This window comes from Bubalus bubalis, chromosome 2, assembly GCF_019923935.1.
Source record: "Bubalus bubalis isolate 160015118507 breed Murrah chromosome 2, NDDB_SH_1, whole genome shotgun sequence".
Classification (NCBI taxonomy): Eukaryota; Metazoa; Chordata; class Mammalia; order Artiodactyla; family Bovidae; genus Bubalus; species Bubalus bubalis.
The window spans coordinates 146,529,368-146,548,974 of NC_059158.1; the positions used below are offsets into that span (position 1 = coordinate 146,529,368).

The 19,607-nt window shown below is 36.7% G+C and overlaps 1 protein-coding gene across 17 annotated transcripts in view; it reads right to left on the minus strand.

Moving 5' to 3' along the window:
• Window positions 1–19,607, minus strand: part of INO80D (INO80 complex subunit D) — a 70,196-nt gene that overhangs the window by 41,116 nt on the left and 9,473 nt on the right. For 9 of the 17 annotated variants that reach the window (XM_025278065.3, XM_044937525.2, XM_025278066.3 and 6 more), the window contains 3 exons: window positions 10,446–10,538; window positions 10,094–10,340; window positions 4,668–5,410 (listed from right to left, as the gene is read on the minus strand). In XM_025278065.3, coding sequence (XP_025133850.2) covers window positions 4,668–5,410; window positions 10,094–10,311 — 961 coding nt within the window. In that variant the 5' untranslated portion in view covers window positions 10,312–10,340; window positions 10,446–10,538. Of the gene's footprint in view, window positions 1–4,667; window positions 5,411–9,285; window positions 9,372–10,093; window positions 10,341–10,445; window positions 10,539–19,607 lie in introns of all 17 variants that reach the window. The other 8 variants (XM_025278071.3, XM_025278072.3, XM_044937539.2 and 5 more) reach the window with 4 other exon arrangements.

The following is a 19,607-nucleotide window of genomic DNA, read 5'->3' on the forward strand; positions in this document are numbered from 1 at the left end:
TTAACTGTCCAGTAAAGCAAACCTTTGATCTTGGCTTCATTATCACCAGTTTCAACATAACTAATTGAGATAACCAACCCAAACGGGACGGGAGGAGACAATTAAATACTGCATTTTTCTTTAAGTATTCTTTGCTGACATGAATGCAGACTTAGTTGTAACAGTACATTACAATTTCTGGTTTCTCCGAAATAACCTGTTTTAAAAACTTGGTGGCAGAGACCACACAACATTGTAAAGCAATTATCCTCCAATTAAAAAAACAAAAACTTGAGTTCCTCAAACATTTACATTTTCTAAAAATAAAAAGACAACACTTTTCCATGAGTTTTATTTCTGTTCAAAATGATTGAAAGTCAGCCCTCAACATAACGTAAAATTTCAAAAGCTAAAATATTATCAGTATCTAGAAATAAATAGAAATACAAATAAATATTTAGCAGATGATGTGGGTAAATGCTGGAACGAGAGGCAGATGTGCAAAGAAAACTTAGATCTCTGCCTCAAAACTAATGCCTAATGAGTTCCAAATAGATGACTGAAATAACAAAAGGACTAAAGAAAATGTTGGTGAATACATACATATATATATGTTTTCTTGGAATGAAGACAGCCTAAACAAAGGGAGAGGAAAAAAAAACTGATTCAAAAAGAAATCTTAAAAAAAAGAGAGAGAGAGAAAGAGAATTTACATAAAAAATTTTAACCTCTAAATTCCAAAACCTTTATGCTGCTGCTGCTAAGTCGCATCAGTCGTGTCCGACTCTGTGCGACCCCATAGATGGCAGCCCAACAGGTTCCTCTGTCCCTGGGATTCTCCCGGCAAGAGTACTGGAGTGGGTTGCCATTTCCTTCTCCAATGCATGAAAGTGAAAAGTGAAAGTGAAGTCGCTCAGTCATGCCCGACTCTTCGCGACCCCATGGACTGTAGCCTACCAGGTTCCTCCGTCCATGGGATTCTCCAGGGAAGAGTACTGGAGTGGAAAACCTTTATAATGGGCACTAAAAGCGAATAACAAATAGGAGGGAGGAGAGGCTTTGCAACAAACATGAAATATGTGTAAAAAGCCCTTACCTATCAAGAAAAAAGAGAAATGCTTAAATAAAACTGGATGAAAAAACTGACAAGATAAAATAGGAAATACATATGTGCAAAAAAGGCAGTATGAACCAATAGTCAAAACTACATTATTAACCTAGAATAGCAGTTTTTACTCAAAGTTTGGCCTACAGATCCCCAGAGGTCCCTTAAACCCTTCTGGGGAGACCTCTAGGCCAATACTACCTTCAAAACAATATTAAGATATTATTTGCCTTTTTTACTGTGGTGACATCTGCACTGTTGGTAAAACAACAACAAACCATAGTGGGTCAAACTGCTGATGCCTTAGCATGAATCAAGAGGGGCAAAAAACTGCACTAGTTGTCAATATATGTTCCACACAATGACTTACAGTGAAATGAAAGAAAAAAACAAGCCAAAGCTCAATTCTGCAGTAAAACTTGAATTTATCACTGATGGTATGACAAATTCTTATGAGTCAGATTTTTCTGATATGATTAGTGTTGATATTAATGAATGCAACCTAAAATTTTAATATAACAAAATATGTCAACATTTGGGACATGTGTGTAATTCAGTAAGCCAGTATTTACCAAATGACCAACATACGATGTTACAATATCATCCATGGGTAAGATATTCATTCAAAGTACAAGGCAAATCAGTGGATTTCAATGTAACTGTATGCACAATTCCTTGATATGGTTTCAGATTTCACATTGAAACTAATCTTTAAAAACTACCGCTTGTCAAGTTATGGTGAAGAACCAATTACAAATATCTACAATTTTTTGGAAAAATAACTATTAAAATACCTGCCCTCCTTTTCCTACAACAAATGTGTAAAGCCATCTTTTTATCTACTAACCAAAACCACATTGAATCAGGACACACTGAATGCAGATATCTAGCTGTCTTCTACTACACCAGACATTGAGTTTTGCTCAACAGGGACTTCCCTCAAGGTCGAGTGGTTAAGACTCCACGCTTCCATTGCAGGAGCACAGGTTCAAACCGTTGGTCGGGGAACTAAGATCCCACAGGCCACACAGTGGTGGCCAAAAAGATTTGCTAAACAAGGTCAAAAAATGCTGTTCTTCCCATTATATTTGTTTTTGTTTTGGAAAGTTATTTTTCATAAGTTAACAAAAAGAACATGTTAATAGGCAGTAAGTTTATTGTTATTTTTAAATGAATTAGTAATTTTAAAATTTCTCAGTTTTAACTTCTAATCCAGTAACTAGCAACAGATATAACTCACATATATAAAATCTCGACAGTGACCTCAACAACCTTTGAGTGCAAATAAAGTGATTCTAAGGCCAAAAATTTGAGAAATACTGGTCTAAAGTATTAAAGCACACCTCAGAAGTTTTTTATATGTACTGCCAAATTTTCTATCAAATTTGTAAAGGCAAAATAAGAATAATAATAATATCTAATATCCAGGTCTATAAAGATGTAGAGAAACTCATTCTCATACACTGCTGAAAGAAAAGTAAACTGAAAAAATAATTCTGAAGGCCAATTTGGCAATACATATCAAAAACCTTTTTAAAAAGTGAAAAAGCTTGGAATCAGCAATTCTGCTTCCAGGAATCTATTTGAAGGAAAAATTAAAGATGTGACAGTAATTATTTTACAGCAAGGGCTATACAGCTGCAATACTTTATAATTAAATAAATTGGAAATGATTTAAATTAGAGAAAGAATTCAGCTGTGACAAATGATGTTGTGTATGAAAAATTACTAACTTAATACATTATAAAAATTTTTAAATAGGTTATAATACTGTACATATAGCAGGAATTTAAGTTTATATATCTGAAAAAATATGCCAAGGTATTAACAAATAAGTACTAATAAGGCTTGCTTTGTTATATTTGCTTATCTATATTTTTTTTCTTTAAGCTTCATTAGTTTCTTTAATTAACAAAAGTCAAGTTTGTTGTTGTTTAGTCGCTAAGTCGTGTCCAACTCTTTATGACCCCATAGCCTGTAGCTCACCAGGCTCCTCTGTCCATGGGATTCTCCAGGTAAGAATACTAGAGTGGTTGCCATTTTCTTCTCCAGGGGACCTTCCCGACCCAGGAATGGAACCTACGTCTCCTGCATTGGCAGGTCTATTCTTTACCGAGTCACCTGGGAAGCCCACCAAACGTCATACATTGCTTAATAACAAGTGACACAATATAAAGCTATATAAGAGTTATCACTCCCATCTCCCTAAAAACACATCCTGTTCAATTCCATCCCACATGGCAGCCAATGTTAACAGCCTAATAGTGTACATTCACTCACACTTTAACTATGCTTGTAACAAAGAGACAAACATTTATTCACATGCTTGATCAACAGATATACTGGTGTCCCTTGTTTATTCACTTTGCTTATTTTTACAAAAATGGGACAGTACAATACCACAGTATTTTTCTGCTTGTTACGATATCATGGATACATCCAGGTAAAAGAGATTTCACTCATTCTTTTTCTTTTTATTTTTTTTAAATAGCTGTGCAATACTTCATAAAATGTATACATATCAGAATTTACTCAAAATTTCCCACAGGTTATAAAGGTGGTTTGCAGATTTTTAGTAGTGCAAGTAATGCTGCAATAAACATCCTGGAACACATATCCTTATATTCTGGTATTTTTTTTAATACACAGAGTTCCAAAAGTGAGCTTGCTGACTATACATATACTTTTAATTAGTAGATATTGTTGCATTACTCACCAGCCACGTATGAGCTCCCATATTCTCATTAAGAACGGATATAATTTTTGCTAATCTGATGGTAACTGATTGTTATTTTAATTTGCGTTTCCCCATCTGTTAGGAGGATTGAGGTTTTCATTTGTTTATTGACCATTTATATTTCTTCTTCTTCTATTCCCATCCTTTTCCCATTTTTCTATTGCTGCCATATTTCATGCAAATAATCTTTCCTAAAGTTAGAATCACAGCTCACAACACAAGAATAAATTCCAAATGTCTCCAAGGTTTAAATGAACAAAAATAAAACAATCAAACTATTAACAGAATATGTAGAATATCTGTATAAACTTGCTATCAGAGGATTTTCTTGATTAAGATAGAAAACTCAGAAACAACAAAGGAAAGATAGATATTTGTCTCCATGACAGTTTTCTGTAACGTTTTGCTTTTAAATCATGAACAGGTATTACTTTAAGAATTTTTTTTAGAAAAGTGTCAGCAGATGCCAACAATACTATCTTTATTCCAAAGTTCTGTGATAAGACATGTCAAGAACTTCATTAGACACACAAGGACTGTGCTCACAGAAGTACAAAACCAAACACAACTGCTTTTATTGCTACTACTCTACTAGAAGCTGTAACTGGAACTCTAAACTCCCAGCTCCTATTTTTCTGTATCCTGTTCACCAATTACTGTTCTCTCCAGTAGCATGTTTATGTTAAGGTGATTTATCTAAATACAGAGTCTTATTGGACACTCTGTCCAAGTATTCTTCCACCCCTATTACATATGAGAAGGCTATGAAAATAAAACCTTGTGCAAAAGGGCACATTTTGTTATATTACACACTTATATGACACGGTAAAAGAAACGGTAACTCACCTAAATGGGGAAACAGATCAGTGTCCAACTGATGTTTTTGGGTGCACAGTTTCACCAGTCTCTGCAGTCGACTTATACAAGAGAAGTGTGGAGAGAAGGCTGTGGCTTTCATAAGGACCCGGTCAGTCCTGGGCGGGTCCACGGCGGGAGCCCTACTGGATGGCAGGAGGGGCAGAGGCCTCTTGTGAGACAACTGCCTTGCTTGTGCTATAGTGTGTGTGGTGGGGGCCACTCCCTGCATTGGTAGGCTGGTGTTCTGAGGTTGAGGTGACTTGCAGACTACACCCTGCGGTGGCGCTGGAGGTTTTAAAGTGGGTAAAGGTGACAGGTGGGAGTGCTGCTGCGGAGGCTGCTGCTGAGAAGGGGCAGGAGGGGGACTAAAGTGCTCTTGTCGAACTTTTAAAATCTCTGTCTCTCTCTGGCGCTGCCGATTCTGGGCCAACTTGCTCTGCAACTTCTTTCTCACAGTTGCCCCTTTCTTTAGGTCATCATCTTCCTCGTTGAAAGCAAAGGGGTCTTCCAACTCGGTTTCCAGGTAGTGGACAGGGACCCTTGCCCCTGGTGGAGAGAGGGACATTCCATCCAGTCCATTGGGCATCTTCAAGGCCAGCGTGGGCACTGTCAGGCTAAAGGCCATGGTATCCATCTGGTGCCTGACCTTGACCTCATCTATAGGGTCATTCTTTTTCTTCCTCTCTTTTTTCGGGATAAAGCCAAGTACCTGCAAGTGGCTGTTGCAGTACCTATAAAAATACACACATATACAGGAGACTATTCATAATACATCTTGAGAAAAGTGGAATACAAAGCTACATATCATAAAATGTGAATCCTTGTATGCTCAAAATGCATGACTATAATAACTCTGCATTCATGGATGTCATTTATACAACTTCCATTACCCTCAAGTAATCCACAAAGTCTGTGCAGTTTTGCTAAAGCAAATAAATGAATTGCACATGCAAAGAGGCTGCCAGACAGAAGCAAGTCATTCAAATAGTGAGTGGTCCTGGATAAACACCTAGCTATTGGTTCTCAAATGGCTTTGTTATTCCCTATTCATAGCATACAAATTAGCTCATCAGGAATCTAAAGAATCACTTAAAATTTTCTTCCAGAGAAAAAAATCACATGTCCCAATGCCATTCAAGTATTGGAGATTCACAAAGATCTTATGACAGAACACTTAAGAATGTCAAATGTCTCCTGTGTGTTCTGCACACACACAGGAGAAAATAATAAAACCAGTTGGTGCGATTACAGATTAAATGAGTTTCTCAACAGCCATGTGTTGAGTACATGAATTATCTCTTCTAATTTCTACCTGCAGTAGGTACCAAAATAATGCCCTTTATACAGATGAGGATATAAATTAACTTACCCAAAACCACCTACATAGAAAGTGACAGAGCTAAGACTTAATCTAAAAATCAAAGCTCATTTAGCACAGTGAACAATATTTACTATCCTGTGATAAACTATAGTGGAAAAGAATATAAAACAGAATGCATATATGTATAACTGAATCATTGTGTTGTACAGCAGAAATTAACATGTAAATCAACTACAATTAAAAAATAGAAGAAAAAAATCAAAGCTCTTGAAGACTCTTATTAAGAATGCATGTTATTTGAATACAATTACACTGAAAACCTATAAAGGTTTCTAACCAATAGAAAAGTCATTTGTCATTTAGTTGCTAAGTCATCCCGACTCTTTGCAACTCCATAGACTGTAGCCCACCAGGCTTCTGCATCCATGACATTTTCCAGGCAACAATACTGGAGTGGGCTGCCATTTCCTTCTCTAGGAAATAGAAAAGTAGTATTTCCCAAACTGGTATACCTCATGCAGTTTTAAGGTATGCTGACAAGTATGCCATAAAGACAGTATGCCATGCTTAAATAAATTTGGGAAAACGCTGGCTTAAACAGAAAGAGATAGTAATTATATCATTTGTTTCTGCCGAACAATCTCAAAGCATCTTGTATGATATGTGCATTATACTCCAAGGGTAGAAATGTACCCATGTGGCACTGTTTCCCAAACTTATTTAAAATGGCACCTATTTTTACTGCAGCATATCTCCACAGAACACAGTTTGGGAAAAAAGGCAATAAAGTAAATAATGTCGATTCCCAAACTCGCTGGGCTGCAACAGAAAAGTGTTAAAAACTGTTAAATACACAGATTCATCAAAAATGAGGACACATGGTTTTGCTGCTTTGTCTCACTCTTTCATTGTAAATACAACTATTAAGAAAAAGCTTTCTGGACTATAAAGAAACTCTGCACTGCACATGTATGTGTGTGTAACTAGCAGGTTTGAGCTAGGTCCTACCTACTCTAAATAGAAAAGATTCATAAAACTACAGCTAATAAGGAAAAGGGTTTCAGGTATAATTGTATTAAGCTTCCCAACAAAGTGTTGATGGTTTTTGTTGTTTTCTACTCATTTTCAAATTATCAAAAGGATTAGTAAATTTTTAGAGAGGAGTAATGAAGTGGGCTTTTTTAAATTTAGAAATCAAGCTGCTCTGCTCATTGACATGGGCCGTCTAGACTGGTAAATGAGGCTACTATCTGTGCATCACCTAACCCAGCGGAGGCCAATCCACAGGGACAGTCCTCCTTCAACCCCACCCTCAACCCACTCCAGCCACTGTCACACTGTGACCACATAATTAGAATTACAACAGCTTACTTAGTTATGCACAGCATTTAAAATAAGTATATATTTAAAGTAAGTATGTAAATATGAATTTCCAGTCAAAAAGAATACAGGGAAATGCCTGAAAATGTGTTCCTTTGCAGGGCTGAAAATGTGAAATTAGACTATGTTGATAGTTATACACTCCTGTAAAGACATTAGAGAATACTGAACTGTATACTTCAAATGGGTAACTTGATTCATATATGAATTATATCTTAAGCTGTTTTAGAAAAGAATATAGGAAACAAGAAAATTTCTTGGTAAATACATACAACTAAATAAATATATATATATATATATAAAACTATACCAAACTTAAATTTACAATACTACATAAAATAACCAATTGAATATAACCATTTATCTCTGAAATATCAAGGCTACAGTACCAGGCCTTAGCTTCCCACTGTTAAAAGTATATTAAAAACTGGACATTACTTTGTAATTATACCAGTACTTCTAACTGAACTTAACACTATTCTATCCAAAAGATGGAATTTCATAAGTTAGCATTTATAATACACACCAGGTAAGTTATGCACTTTTTCTAGCTGACTATTGACCAGATATTTTTGTTAATTAAAGTCCTTGGGAATTTGTTTTCTAAAACTATACATAGTGAAGTGAAGTCGCTCAGTCGTGTCCGACTCTTTGCGACCCCATGGACTGTAGCCTACAACGCTCATCCATCCATGGGATTCTCCAGGCAAGAGTACTGGAGTGGGGTGCCATATCCTTCTCCAGGGGATCTTCTCAACCCAGGGATTGAACCCGGGTCTCCCACATTGTAGGCAGACGCTTTACCATCTGAGCCACCAGGGAAGTCTAAAACTATACATAAAACCATTTCAAATCCCTAAGTGTCCAAGGAGTAACTGCCTTAACAATGATAAAAGCTTATTTTCAAAAGAATATTAATCTTTTCTACATTGTGTCATATAGTATAGTTACAACTATTACATTTATACACAGGTTTAAACATATTATGACATGAATTTAACCTGGGTTTCTTGAGGTTAAGTAAGAATATTACTTCCTACTAACATCTACTTTAATCTGTTTTCAAACAGCCCTACAACAACAAAAACACAAAAATATTAATAGCATTTGTGTTCATATGGTCTTCGACCAATTTTGAAAAAATATATAACTCAGTACTTTTTAAGCCCAGATTCTCCTGACAGAGCAACACAAAAATTTTTTCCTTTCTTGCTTTTAAAAAAAAAGAAAACTGCTTCGAATATAAAGGTGAAGACATACTAAATTAATTTAGAGAATTAATATTTTGGAGAAATTCAGAGTGACTCTCAATTTACTTCTTGCTATTTGCTGTTAAGATAATACTTGCTTCAGCTGAACTGAAAAAAAATCCAAGGTTGACAAAAATTGCACCTCTGATAAACTGAATTTAAGACAAAATTATAGAAATGTGATTATAATGGATCTTGATGTGAAAAAAATAATCCAAGTCCATTCATTCTTCAAGTTAAAAAGGGGTAAGAGTAAGAAATTATTTTTAGTCAGCTAAAACCAACTGGACAGACATGCTTAGCCTAATACACTGGTACCTTTCTCACCTGAGATTAAAATTTTATTCCTTTCCTCACTAAACAGCTGTTTCTAACTTTCAGGTATTGTAATTTGAAACCTGAAGTGCTCATTAGATATTCTAAGAGAGTATTTCCAAATCACCACATTATGCTGTACTCATTTTGGTGGGATATTTATCAACACAAATTATTTATTTCACCCTAAAAGTTTGTAAGCTGCTCACCATGACATACAAAATACATGATTCCTTTTCAGCCAATGTACACAGGTGACATTTGTTTACATATAGGAACAAAAAATAAAGGCTGTATATGTATTTTTTAAATATAGTAGTAAAAAGTTCAAATTTTCTACCTAAAGACAAGTATTTGAAACTTTCAGGAAAAGAAGCATGCATCTCTCTGTAATATCCTACAATGATCAACATGGTTGCTGGAGAACTGACAAAAAGAGACATAAAAAAAGAGATTATATGTGAAATACAGTATAAATTTTTCTAAGGATATGAAAGATGAATAATCAGCATAAAACTCCTTTAAAAACATATCATTATTTTCTTTAACTCAGAAAAGTATAAATTCATAATCCCAGTCATAAAGCCTACTTTACTATGAAAATACAGGTTCTAAATTATAGTAAACATAGTTTATACGGAACTCTTTTTAACCAAAAGAAGCCTGAGAGAAAATAAACTTTCTGAATGATTCAAGTAATCATTCTTTTGAATAATGCTTTTTCAGTAAGTATATATCATTTGCTACCTTTCAAGTGCAGATTTAAAAATTCCAAAATTATTATCATTAACTATAACACCAAAGTAGTTCCTCTCATTTGTCTCATTTAGGCTGACGAAAGACTAAGTAGAAAAATCAGAAAATACTTTCTAAGGCTGTAAACCAAGCATATCAGTACCAAGACTTCAAGCAAAAAAAAAAAAAAAAAATTTTTACACACTTAAACATACTTCACAAAGAATTCTCCAAAGTTACTACTCCATTTCCTAAAAATTGCCACCTCTCATCTTTAGAACCACTCTATAGTTTACTTAGATTAACCCCTGAACTCAACATTTAAATTCATCATATCATACATCAAACAAAACAGAACCAACTTCCAAGCTTGCTGATTCAATCAAAGGCTGCTCCCCACTGTCAGAGCTTACCTGCGGTCCTCCGATTTAGGAATGGGGTTGGTGCAGCGCTGGCTGTTATACTTGGCCACATATTCACATTGCTTGAAGGGGGCAGTCTTGTCCTCCAGAACGTGTCTGATACAGAAAGCGTAGCCGTTGAGTCGCCGCTGCTTGCACAGTTTGGGGCTATATGAGCACAAGGGCTTATTGTCAACCTCAGAGAAGTGTATATGTTTCCCTTCATACATCACGTGACTCTATTCCTTGTGAACATCAGCTAAAAGACCACCACAAAAAAAGAAACCCAAATGATAAATCAGAGAGTATAAGGCAAGTTTAAGTGGAGAATTTCACTGAGGGACTTCGGGCCCCACAGCCATACCTGATTTTAAATCTTCTGCACCATAGCAATGTTAAGAGAACCCCAAGGATACCACAGTTTGGAATGCTGCAGAATCAAGATGAAGCAGATTGTCTACAAAAATATCAAAAGGCCTAGTTAACAAATAGAAATAAGCAAAGCTTGCTCACCTGGGAAGTAAAATTCTAGGGTATCACCCTTCCTAACAGGATGGATTCTTCACTGTAACCCAACATCCCAGTATTGAATTCAAATAATAAGACATAAAACATTAAGTTAACCTACCACTCCAAATTGAACTAAATAATTTTTGCTTTAAGTCTTGTAAATACCTCAAAATAGCAGGGTTCTTCCACCAAACTCATGTTATAATGTGGCGGGTCCTTTTTTTTTTTTCTTTACTGATGGTTTTACCTTGTGGCGATTTTCAGAACTCAAATCTCTTTAAAATGGCAATGGAATGAGCTCTACAGACCCAAAACTTCCCCCAGAAAGTCTACATTTTCCGATGTGTTGGCAAAATATTTAGCAATTTGTAACAAACATTTCTATGAAATATTAAAAAAGAACAAATCCTTGTTTTTTAAAAGTTATTTTTCCCTCTAATACTCCCCCACACCTGTCCCATCCAGACGATAGCCTTGAGCCCAAAGACTAGTCACCACCACATTTCCACCATTCAGTTGAGTGCTCTGCTCCACAGAATGCTCCCAATTACACCAGACAGTGTAATTACCATGGCTGATGAGTCTCTGGAAGCTTAATAAGAAGACGGAAGGAAGAAATCACACAGTAGTCACTACCTCTCAACACACAAAGGTCTAGGAGTAACATGTATGATAACACCATACCGTCTACAATGAAACTGAAACAACGGATCGGTCACATCAGGACACAGGGGGCTGCTGTGGTCCAACCTGCTTGCTCTACACTCCAAAAGCCACCGAGACAGATGATGAACAGCTTAGACACCAGCTACAGAAAACCTCGAGAAGCACTCTCCCCTTTACGAAACTAAATAAAAAACTCCTGTATCAGTGAATGACAAGATACACAAATCTTTCAAAAGTCAGAAGATATGTTTGCTTAAGTCAGAGATCTGCCAAGATAACTACAGTATTTACCTTGGACAAATCATTTAACCCTGGTTTTCTCATCTGTAAAATAGAGATAGTATTAGTAGCTATGTTATGAGGTTGCTTCAGGGATCAAATCACACAAAGCATGCAACACACTAAGTACCATGCCTTGAACAAATCCGAGTTATTACTCATAAAGTTCTTATTATTACTACATTTTACCTGCTGATGATACAGGTAGAGAATTTATATTACCTTTAAGCAGCATTTCACTTACATCAGTAGAAAAAATTCTGAAATTACTTGGTAAATTTTTTATTACTTAGGTAATAAAAAAAAAAAAATCACACATTACTGAGTAAACCTAATCATGCATCAATGAAAAACAAAAATAAGAACTTTGCCTTTTCACTTTATTAGGAGGCAAGGAAGAAAAGCTGGACTAAAAATTTAAATTCAGCTGCCCTGAAGGTCTGGATGTTCAGGACAGGAAATTATTTCAAAGCAAACCCATGAGGTTTCATTTTTACACTCTCTTTGGCCTGCTCATCCACCTGGCAAACATCAATCTTTCATGAATTAGTTAAGTAAATCTATATGAACTTCAGGAAATAAATAGGCTGGATATAACTAACTGAAAAAAGGAATTTACATAATCAATTTGATTGCCATTATGAAAAAAAGCAGCCTATATATCTAGATGGATGAGAATATTTTATAAATCACATGAAGGGTAACATTCACTTTTTATCTGACATATCCTAGGTGGCATCATGTCTATTAAGATTGATGATTCCCCCATGCTTGCCAATGTTCATGCATCCTTTTTCCCTATTTGAATTGGCTAGAACTATTGAAACAATGTTAATAACAGCAGCCACTGTTACTCCTAATTTTAAATGAGAATTGCTTCCAGTCAATGGCAGTAAAATGCTGACTTCTGTGTTACGTTAAGGAAGTATGAAGTAATTCCTACTTTATTAAGAAAAAAACAAACTCAGAAGTGACAGCTAATTTTTACCAAATTCTTTTTCAGTTTCCAGGGAAATGATCATTTTTCTCTTGCACTTTAAAAAATATATACTAAAAATATTTAGTACTTAGTACTTCCTGATACTGTACTCTTCTTACACTCGTGGGAAAGCAACCTGGTCATCACGCATTACTCTTCTACTGTATGACTGGGCTATGTTTGCTAATAGTGAGGATTTTTGTATTTTGATAATGTCTAGAGTTTTTTCTACGTGTGTGCCTTGGCAGAATTAGGTATTAGTATTTTAAAAACAATGTATAAAATCTATGTTCCTGAACAAGTTCAAAAGCACTGCAGTTGTAGCGTTCCTTAGAAGGTTGCCTGGGCAGTGTTTCGTGCAGATCAGGTTTTCAAATTTACCTGTATACAATTGAGCAATGTGACCTCTTATACTTCATTTACTAAATATCTGTGACTCATTCTTGTATTCTACGTATGTCCATACACATTTGTGATATTTGTGCTTTCCCCTTTTGTTCATGATTGGGTTGAACAGGCATTTATCTGCGTAACATTTTTACCAATATACTTCCCCCCGCAAAAAGAAGGAAAAAAAAAACCTCTTGGAATTATCAGTGAAGTGAAGTGAAGTTGGTCAGTCATGTCCAACTCTTTGCGACCCCATGCACAGTAGCCTACCAGGCTCTGCCATCCATGGGATTTTCCAGGCAAGAATACTGGAGTGGGCTGCCATTTCCTTCTCAGGGAATCTTCCCAACCCAGGGATCAAACCTGGGTCTCCTGCATTGCAGACCTTGTATTTTTTAACTTCTTGGGCTTAATTCTTTTATTTTCATTCTTCTCTTGCTTAGTAATTTGTTTACAACCATGAATTTTCCTGAGTAGTGTTTTAATCATATCCCACATGTTGATTTGGATTTTATTTTTTAATTTCTCCTTTGACCCAAGAGTTATCTAACATTTTCGGATGGCAGAGTCTTAGGCTTCCCTTTGTTTTAGTTCTAGTTAAGAGTAAGGACCACTGGGAATTCCCTGGAAGTCCAGTGGTTAGGACTCCATGCTTCCACTGCAAGGGACCCAGGTTCGATCCTTGGTCAGGGAACAAAGATTCCACACACACACACACACACACACACACACACATAAAAGAAAAAGGAGCATACTGGTGTCTGACTGATTCCCTGGGCCCAGCAAAGGACCAAGCTTCCAGAGCCCTGAAGACAAGGGTTAACACTCCAGAACACAGACTTATTTTCCATCCTGCCTTCACTGACCAAGCAATTGCCAAGAACAAAGGCTGCCTCTCTAGACCCCTAGCAAACAAATGAGGTACTTCCTCACAAATGGATAGCTTCTCTGAGGGTTGCACAAGTGTATCTGGGGAGAACTCGAACAAGTTGAGGAACGCCTGTCCTAGGAGACTGAACAGATACCACAGAAGAATCTGGATGTCGTGAAGGAGGTAAACGGTTCAGGCAGAGAGAGCAGCTGCTGAGATTACTAGGAAGCTGGAGAAACAGGAGAAGAAACACTTGAAGGAAACAGCTGGCTGCAACTGCCCTCCTATCATCAGAAAACAGCAGCTGTGTGGAGAAGGAATATAAGGAAAGAGAGGTGCTGGGACCTTGTGGAGAGCCCAGGGAGCTGGCTGGAACACACTCTGGTTCCCTGGGCTCGGCTGCCTCCCAGGAGGCTAGGACCCCAATGAAGAAAAAGCCCCAGGAGACTCCTCAGGAGAATGGAATGAAAGACCTATCTCTTTTTCCAAACCCAAGAAAAAGAAATCTTTTTCCAAGGAGAAGCTGGTTAGCAGCAATCTTGAAGACACAGCTAGCATGGAAGTCTTCCCAAGAGGAAGAAATCTTTCCCCAAAGAGGAACCAGTTAGTGACCCTGAACTGTCAGAAACAAGAGTGTCCCCAAGAAAAAGAGGAAATTCTCTTCCATGGAGGAGCCACTCAAGCAGGGGGGCCTTCAGAGTCTGCTGGCAGCAAGAAAAGCAGCTCTAAGAAGTTCCAAAAGCTATCCCAAGAAGATCAGAATGGACACCTCCCTGGTGGAGCATAACCCATGGAGATATTTCTCAAATCATCCCCTGTATTCTAATAAAAACAAATTTCACAAGGAAAAAAGAAAAAGAAAGAGCATAACCTGCATGTATCTCTGATTTTGGATTTGACTGTATTTTTATTTGGGGATTAATAGGTGCTCCTGGAAAAAGCATTTGTTGTTTCTAGGGTATCTTGCTAGTTATACCATATATCATGCTATTAACATCCACTGTTATTTAGTTTGCTTTTTCTGTTTACCAAGGGATAAAACAAAATCTCCAACTATAATTTATTTTCCCTTGTATTTATTTTATAAATTTTAAAGCTATATTTTTTGATAGAGATTTCATGATCATTAGACTGTCACTCTTTATCATTAGAAAAGGCAATTGATGTTATTTGTCTTAAATTCAACCTTGTCTGATATTAGTATCTGGACTTCCATTTTTTGGAGCTGAATTCGCTGGTTAAGTCTTGGCCTATTCTTTTACTCTCAGGTTTTCTGAAGCACTATTTAAGATCATAGGTCAACAAACTCTGGCTTATAAGACAAATTTTGCCTGCTTTTGTAAATAAAGTCCCGGGGACGGCGGCGCCTGGTGGGCTGCCGTCTGTGGGGTCGCACAGAGCCAGACACGACTGAAGCGACTTAGCAGCAGCAGTCCCTTTTTCAGTGCATCTCTTAACAGGTTTTTCCTCCCCCCCTCCAATCTGAGTCATTTTCTTTTAATTAGTTCATCCAATTTATAATTTAATATTTACTTACGTGACAAATGTTTCATCTTAATTTTACTACCTTATTTTTTGTATTGTTTAGTTTTCAATTCTATCTTTTTATTACATATTTCATTTTATAGCGTTTTCTTGGAAGATTTATAGTCTGTGTCCTTTAAATCACATTTCTTTACTCCAAACTAAGAAAGTTAGTGTGCTTAGCATTCCTGTGATTGATCTTGCTATGAATGAGAAAAAATTACATTTTTGTTAACTATCATCCCAACTCAGTATTTCTTCCTTATATTATTTCTACATTGTTACAGCTTATGACATTTTAATGTTTGTCCTATATTCAAAATTATTCGATGCTAATCACTAATCTTTTAACTTAGCTTTCAATCCATCTCTGGATTCAACAGTTTATAATTTACTTACCTCCATTCTCCATCTTTCCCATCAAGGGCTGACTTACTGAAAATAAGCCATGGTTTTTCTATTTAAAAATATGTCAATTGATATTACACTTAAACTAAAGCTTGCCTGGACATAAAGTCTTAGGTCATATTTTCCCCATATTTTAACCTAACAATAAAAGTCTTCATAAGAATTCTCTGGTGATCCAGTGGCCACTTTCACAGCCAGGACCTGGGCCCAACTCCTGGTTGGGGAACTAAGATCTGCAAGCTGCATGATGTGGCCAAAAAAAATTTTTAATTTTCAAATTTATAAAGTCTAGAAATCATGTTAGAATTTAAACTCATTTTTTTATTGTGGGAAATGCTTCCTTAATGTCTTGAAACTTTTTCTATTTCATTTATTCTATTATATTTTTTAGAGGTATCAATTGTAGGCATGCTAAATTTACTGTCTTCTGTATCTGTCTCTAGGCTTTATTTTTACTTTTTCCATTTTGAATTGCTCAAATTTCTCAAGTTTACCTCCATTATCCTCAGCTATCGGGTATATGTGCTGCTTTGAAAGTGACCTTCATTTCTATAATAACTATACATTTCTCTTTTATTTCATACTTTGGTTCCATTAGCTCCACTCTTATATCTTATCATTTATTTCTTGAGCTTTTGTATCTATAAACTTCTGTTTCAGAGGAGCCATGTCTTACCCCAACTCTCCAGACCGCCTCCCACCATAAGAAACTATTTATTCATAATTTTTACTTTCTCAGTTCTTTCTGAAAATGATCATCTTCAATATTTCTCCCTTAAGGCTTGACTCAATGCTGGACTAGTCTCCCCTACTCAAAAGGGCCCACATGGCATAGATTTGGGGGGATGGTCATTTAGGCTTTATTTCTCTTCAGCTGACCAGATACACAGCTATATAGCTGCATGCTGCCAGTTTCTCCTCTGTGCTTAACTTCTTGCAAAAATAGTTCAACTGTACAGCTTGTTTGGAGAAGGCCATGGCAACCCACTTCAACAGTCTTGTCTGAAGAACCCCATGGACAGAGGAGCCTGGTGGGCCACAGTCGACAGGGTCGCACAGAGTCACGACTGAAGCGACTTGGCACGCATATAGTTTGTTATTCAATCCCACCTCTCTCACCACTCAGGGAGCACAATGTACATAACCAACCTTGCCATTCCTAGTGAGGGGGTCACTGGTTTTGTCCTCACGGTGTTTCCCAGCACTCTGCTTGAGTTATATAGAGGAAATCACCTCTCCTTGTGGAGAAGGAAATGGCAACCCACTCCAGTGTTCTTGCCTGGAGAATCCCAGGGATGGGGGAGCCTGGTGGGCTGCCGTCTATGGGGTCGCACAGAGTCGGACACAACTGAAGCGATTTAGCAGCAGCAGCAGCAGCAGCAGCATCTCTCCTTGCATCCTTTCCTGCCCTGGTTCAATTCCCACTGCACTTAAATAATACTAATTCATGCATTCAAATTATAAGGTTTTGTTATCAAAGATTGAGTTTTTCTTGTTTCTCATTCTCCTCATTCTTTTTAGTTGGTTTAGAGAGGAGAGAACAGAGATGTCAGTATTCTGCCATCATTAACCAGAAGTATCTTTAAAAATTCTGTATAGTAAAATATACCAAAATATAAAATCATAAAACAAACTTATCTAATTTTTGCAAACATATTCTTTTGCGATCATTTTGAATTTATTTTAATGAATAAACATACTATTAAAGATGGTACTAAATTTGATTTATAATCACTATGCCAAATCCATGTGATTCTAGCTTTAACGCCAAGTATTCATTTATTTATTAAACACTATGACAAGTCCATCATTTTCTGAGAAGCTACAGAGTGTATGAATAGTAAAAGACAACTTTTTTCCCCTTAGAAGATTACAATCTATGCAGTGCACATGTGCTAAATTGCTTAGTCTTGTCCGACTCTTTGCAACCCCATGGACTGTAGCCCGCCAGACTCTGTCCATGGAATTTTCCAGGCAAGAATACTGAAGTGTTTGCCATTTCCTCCTCTAGGAGATCTTCCCAACCCAGGGATTGAACCTGCATCTCCTGTGTCTCCTGCACTGGCAGGTGGATTCTTTACCACTGAGCCACCTGGGAAGCTCCATAATCTATGCAGTGAAATGCACTCAAAAGAAAGGAAGTGAGTAACTGGAGGATTTTACCCACAGCTCTGAGCACCCAGGCTCCTCCAGCCTCACCATAACCAAAGACAGGCCCTCTGTGCAGAACAATGGATGTCTTCCTCTTTGTGCCCCTCCTCTGGCCGGTGCAGCCTTCAGAACACAGCTCAGTTGTCACCACATGCACATTCCCAAAGGCACAGTTAGTTCCATGCTCTTTTGAGGTACTCTGTGTATTTATCTGTTTTAACCCTCAGTAGAGTCTACTTTGCTTGTTCTTCTGCTCTCTTCCCTCTTAGGAAATGAGCTTCTAGAGGGACAGTTTCCTGTTCTTCATTATACCCAGAGCCTAGCACAGTGCCCAGAAGTAAATAGCTGCTCAGTAAGTACACACTGCCTACATAAATGGCTTCTGTGATAGCAACTCAATTCTAGGTTGTCTACCCAAAAGAGGTTACTAGATTCACCCACCAATAATTAATTTTTAAAAATCACTAAATTGGTACTTAAGTCTACACAGTGATTTCTAATAGCCATTCCCAAGAGAAAGTATAATTTAGAAGCTTTAAAATGTTTGAATATCACCGTATATCTCATGAACATCAAACGTTTCAGGGGCTTCCCATGAGGTTCAGTGGTCAAGAAACCGCTTTGCAATTCAGAGGATAGTTCAAATCCCTGGTTCTAGAAGATCCCACATGCTGTGGGGCAACTAAACCTGTGAGCCTTGAAGCTGGTGCACCTAGAGCCCAAGCTCCATAACAAGCCACTGCAATGAGAAGCCCGTGCAAAACAAAAATCTGGCACAGCCAAAAATAAATACGTATTTTAAAAAAAAAGTTTCATCAGATTCATATAATTTTCCACCCAAGGTCTATCTAGCCAATAACTTTAAAAAAAAAAACATTAAAATATTGTTTTTTAATAAATGTAAGAACACATTAAAATCTGCCTATTCAACATCTTTCTAACTCTAAGAATTCATTAATCTATCCATTAGTCTATCTTTCAGCACTTGCCACAAGATGCCAAAGCTCTTGCTAACGATCTCTATGCCATTACAAAGTGTTTGCAACACCTTAAAAACAACTTCTCTCCAAATGTCATGTTTTTTACATCAACCTGTGATTATTTTTTCTATTTCTTTGAATTGTAACATTTTAAAAATCCTACTAAAAGCCAACTTTCCATCTTCTTTTTAAATAATCACCTCCCTGTTCTCCATTTTCAAATCCCTCTTTTAATAAGCCCAATTTAATCTTTATAGCTATATTTTCAATTCCCTGATGCGTTCAGACTTACTTTATACACTATAAAAGGAAAGAATGTTCAGGGAAAATGGCTTTCTGCTTTGAATCTAACTTCTTTCCTAAGAAGTATTGTTTAATCAAATAACATTTGATATTAACATCAAAATCACTTGTCTATAAACTGGAAACAACCATTAGTATGGTCTTCTCTATCTTAAAAAAGTAATCATGACAAAAGCACCAAAATAGATTTCAGGGGAAAAAAAAAAACACCCTGCATTTTAAAAATTTTGTATCTCTAGCCTCCTAACACTGAAGTTCTTTACTGCTACTCCACCAAAGATGCAGTTCACATGGCCTTCATTCATTGACATTCGCTGTAAGATAATATTTGAGGAAACATATAATGTATAAAGGCCACATGATCTTAATCAAATGTCTTATAGACCCTTGTATTTAAATATGATGCCACTGAAATACTATCCCATTGTCTAATCCATTTAGAACTACACCTTTTAATATACGATG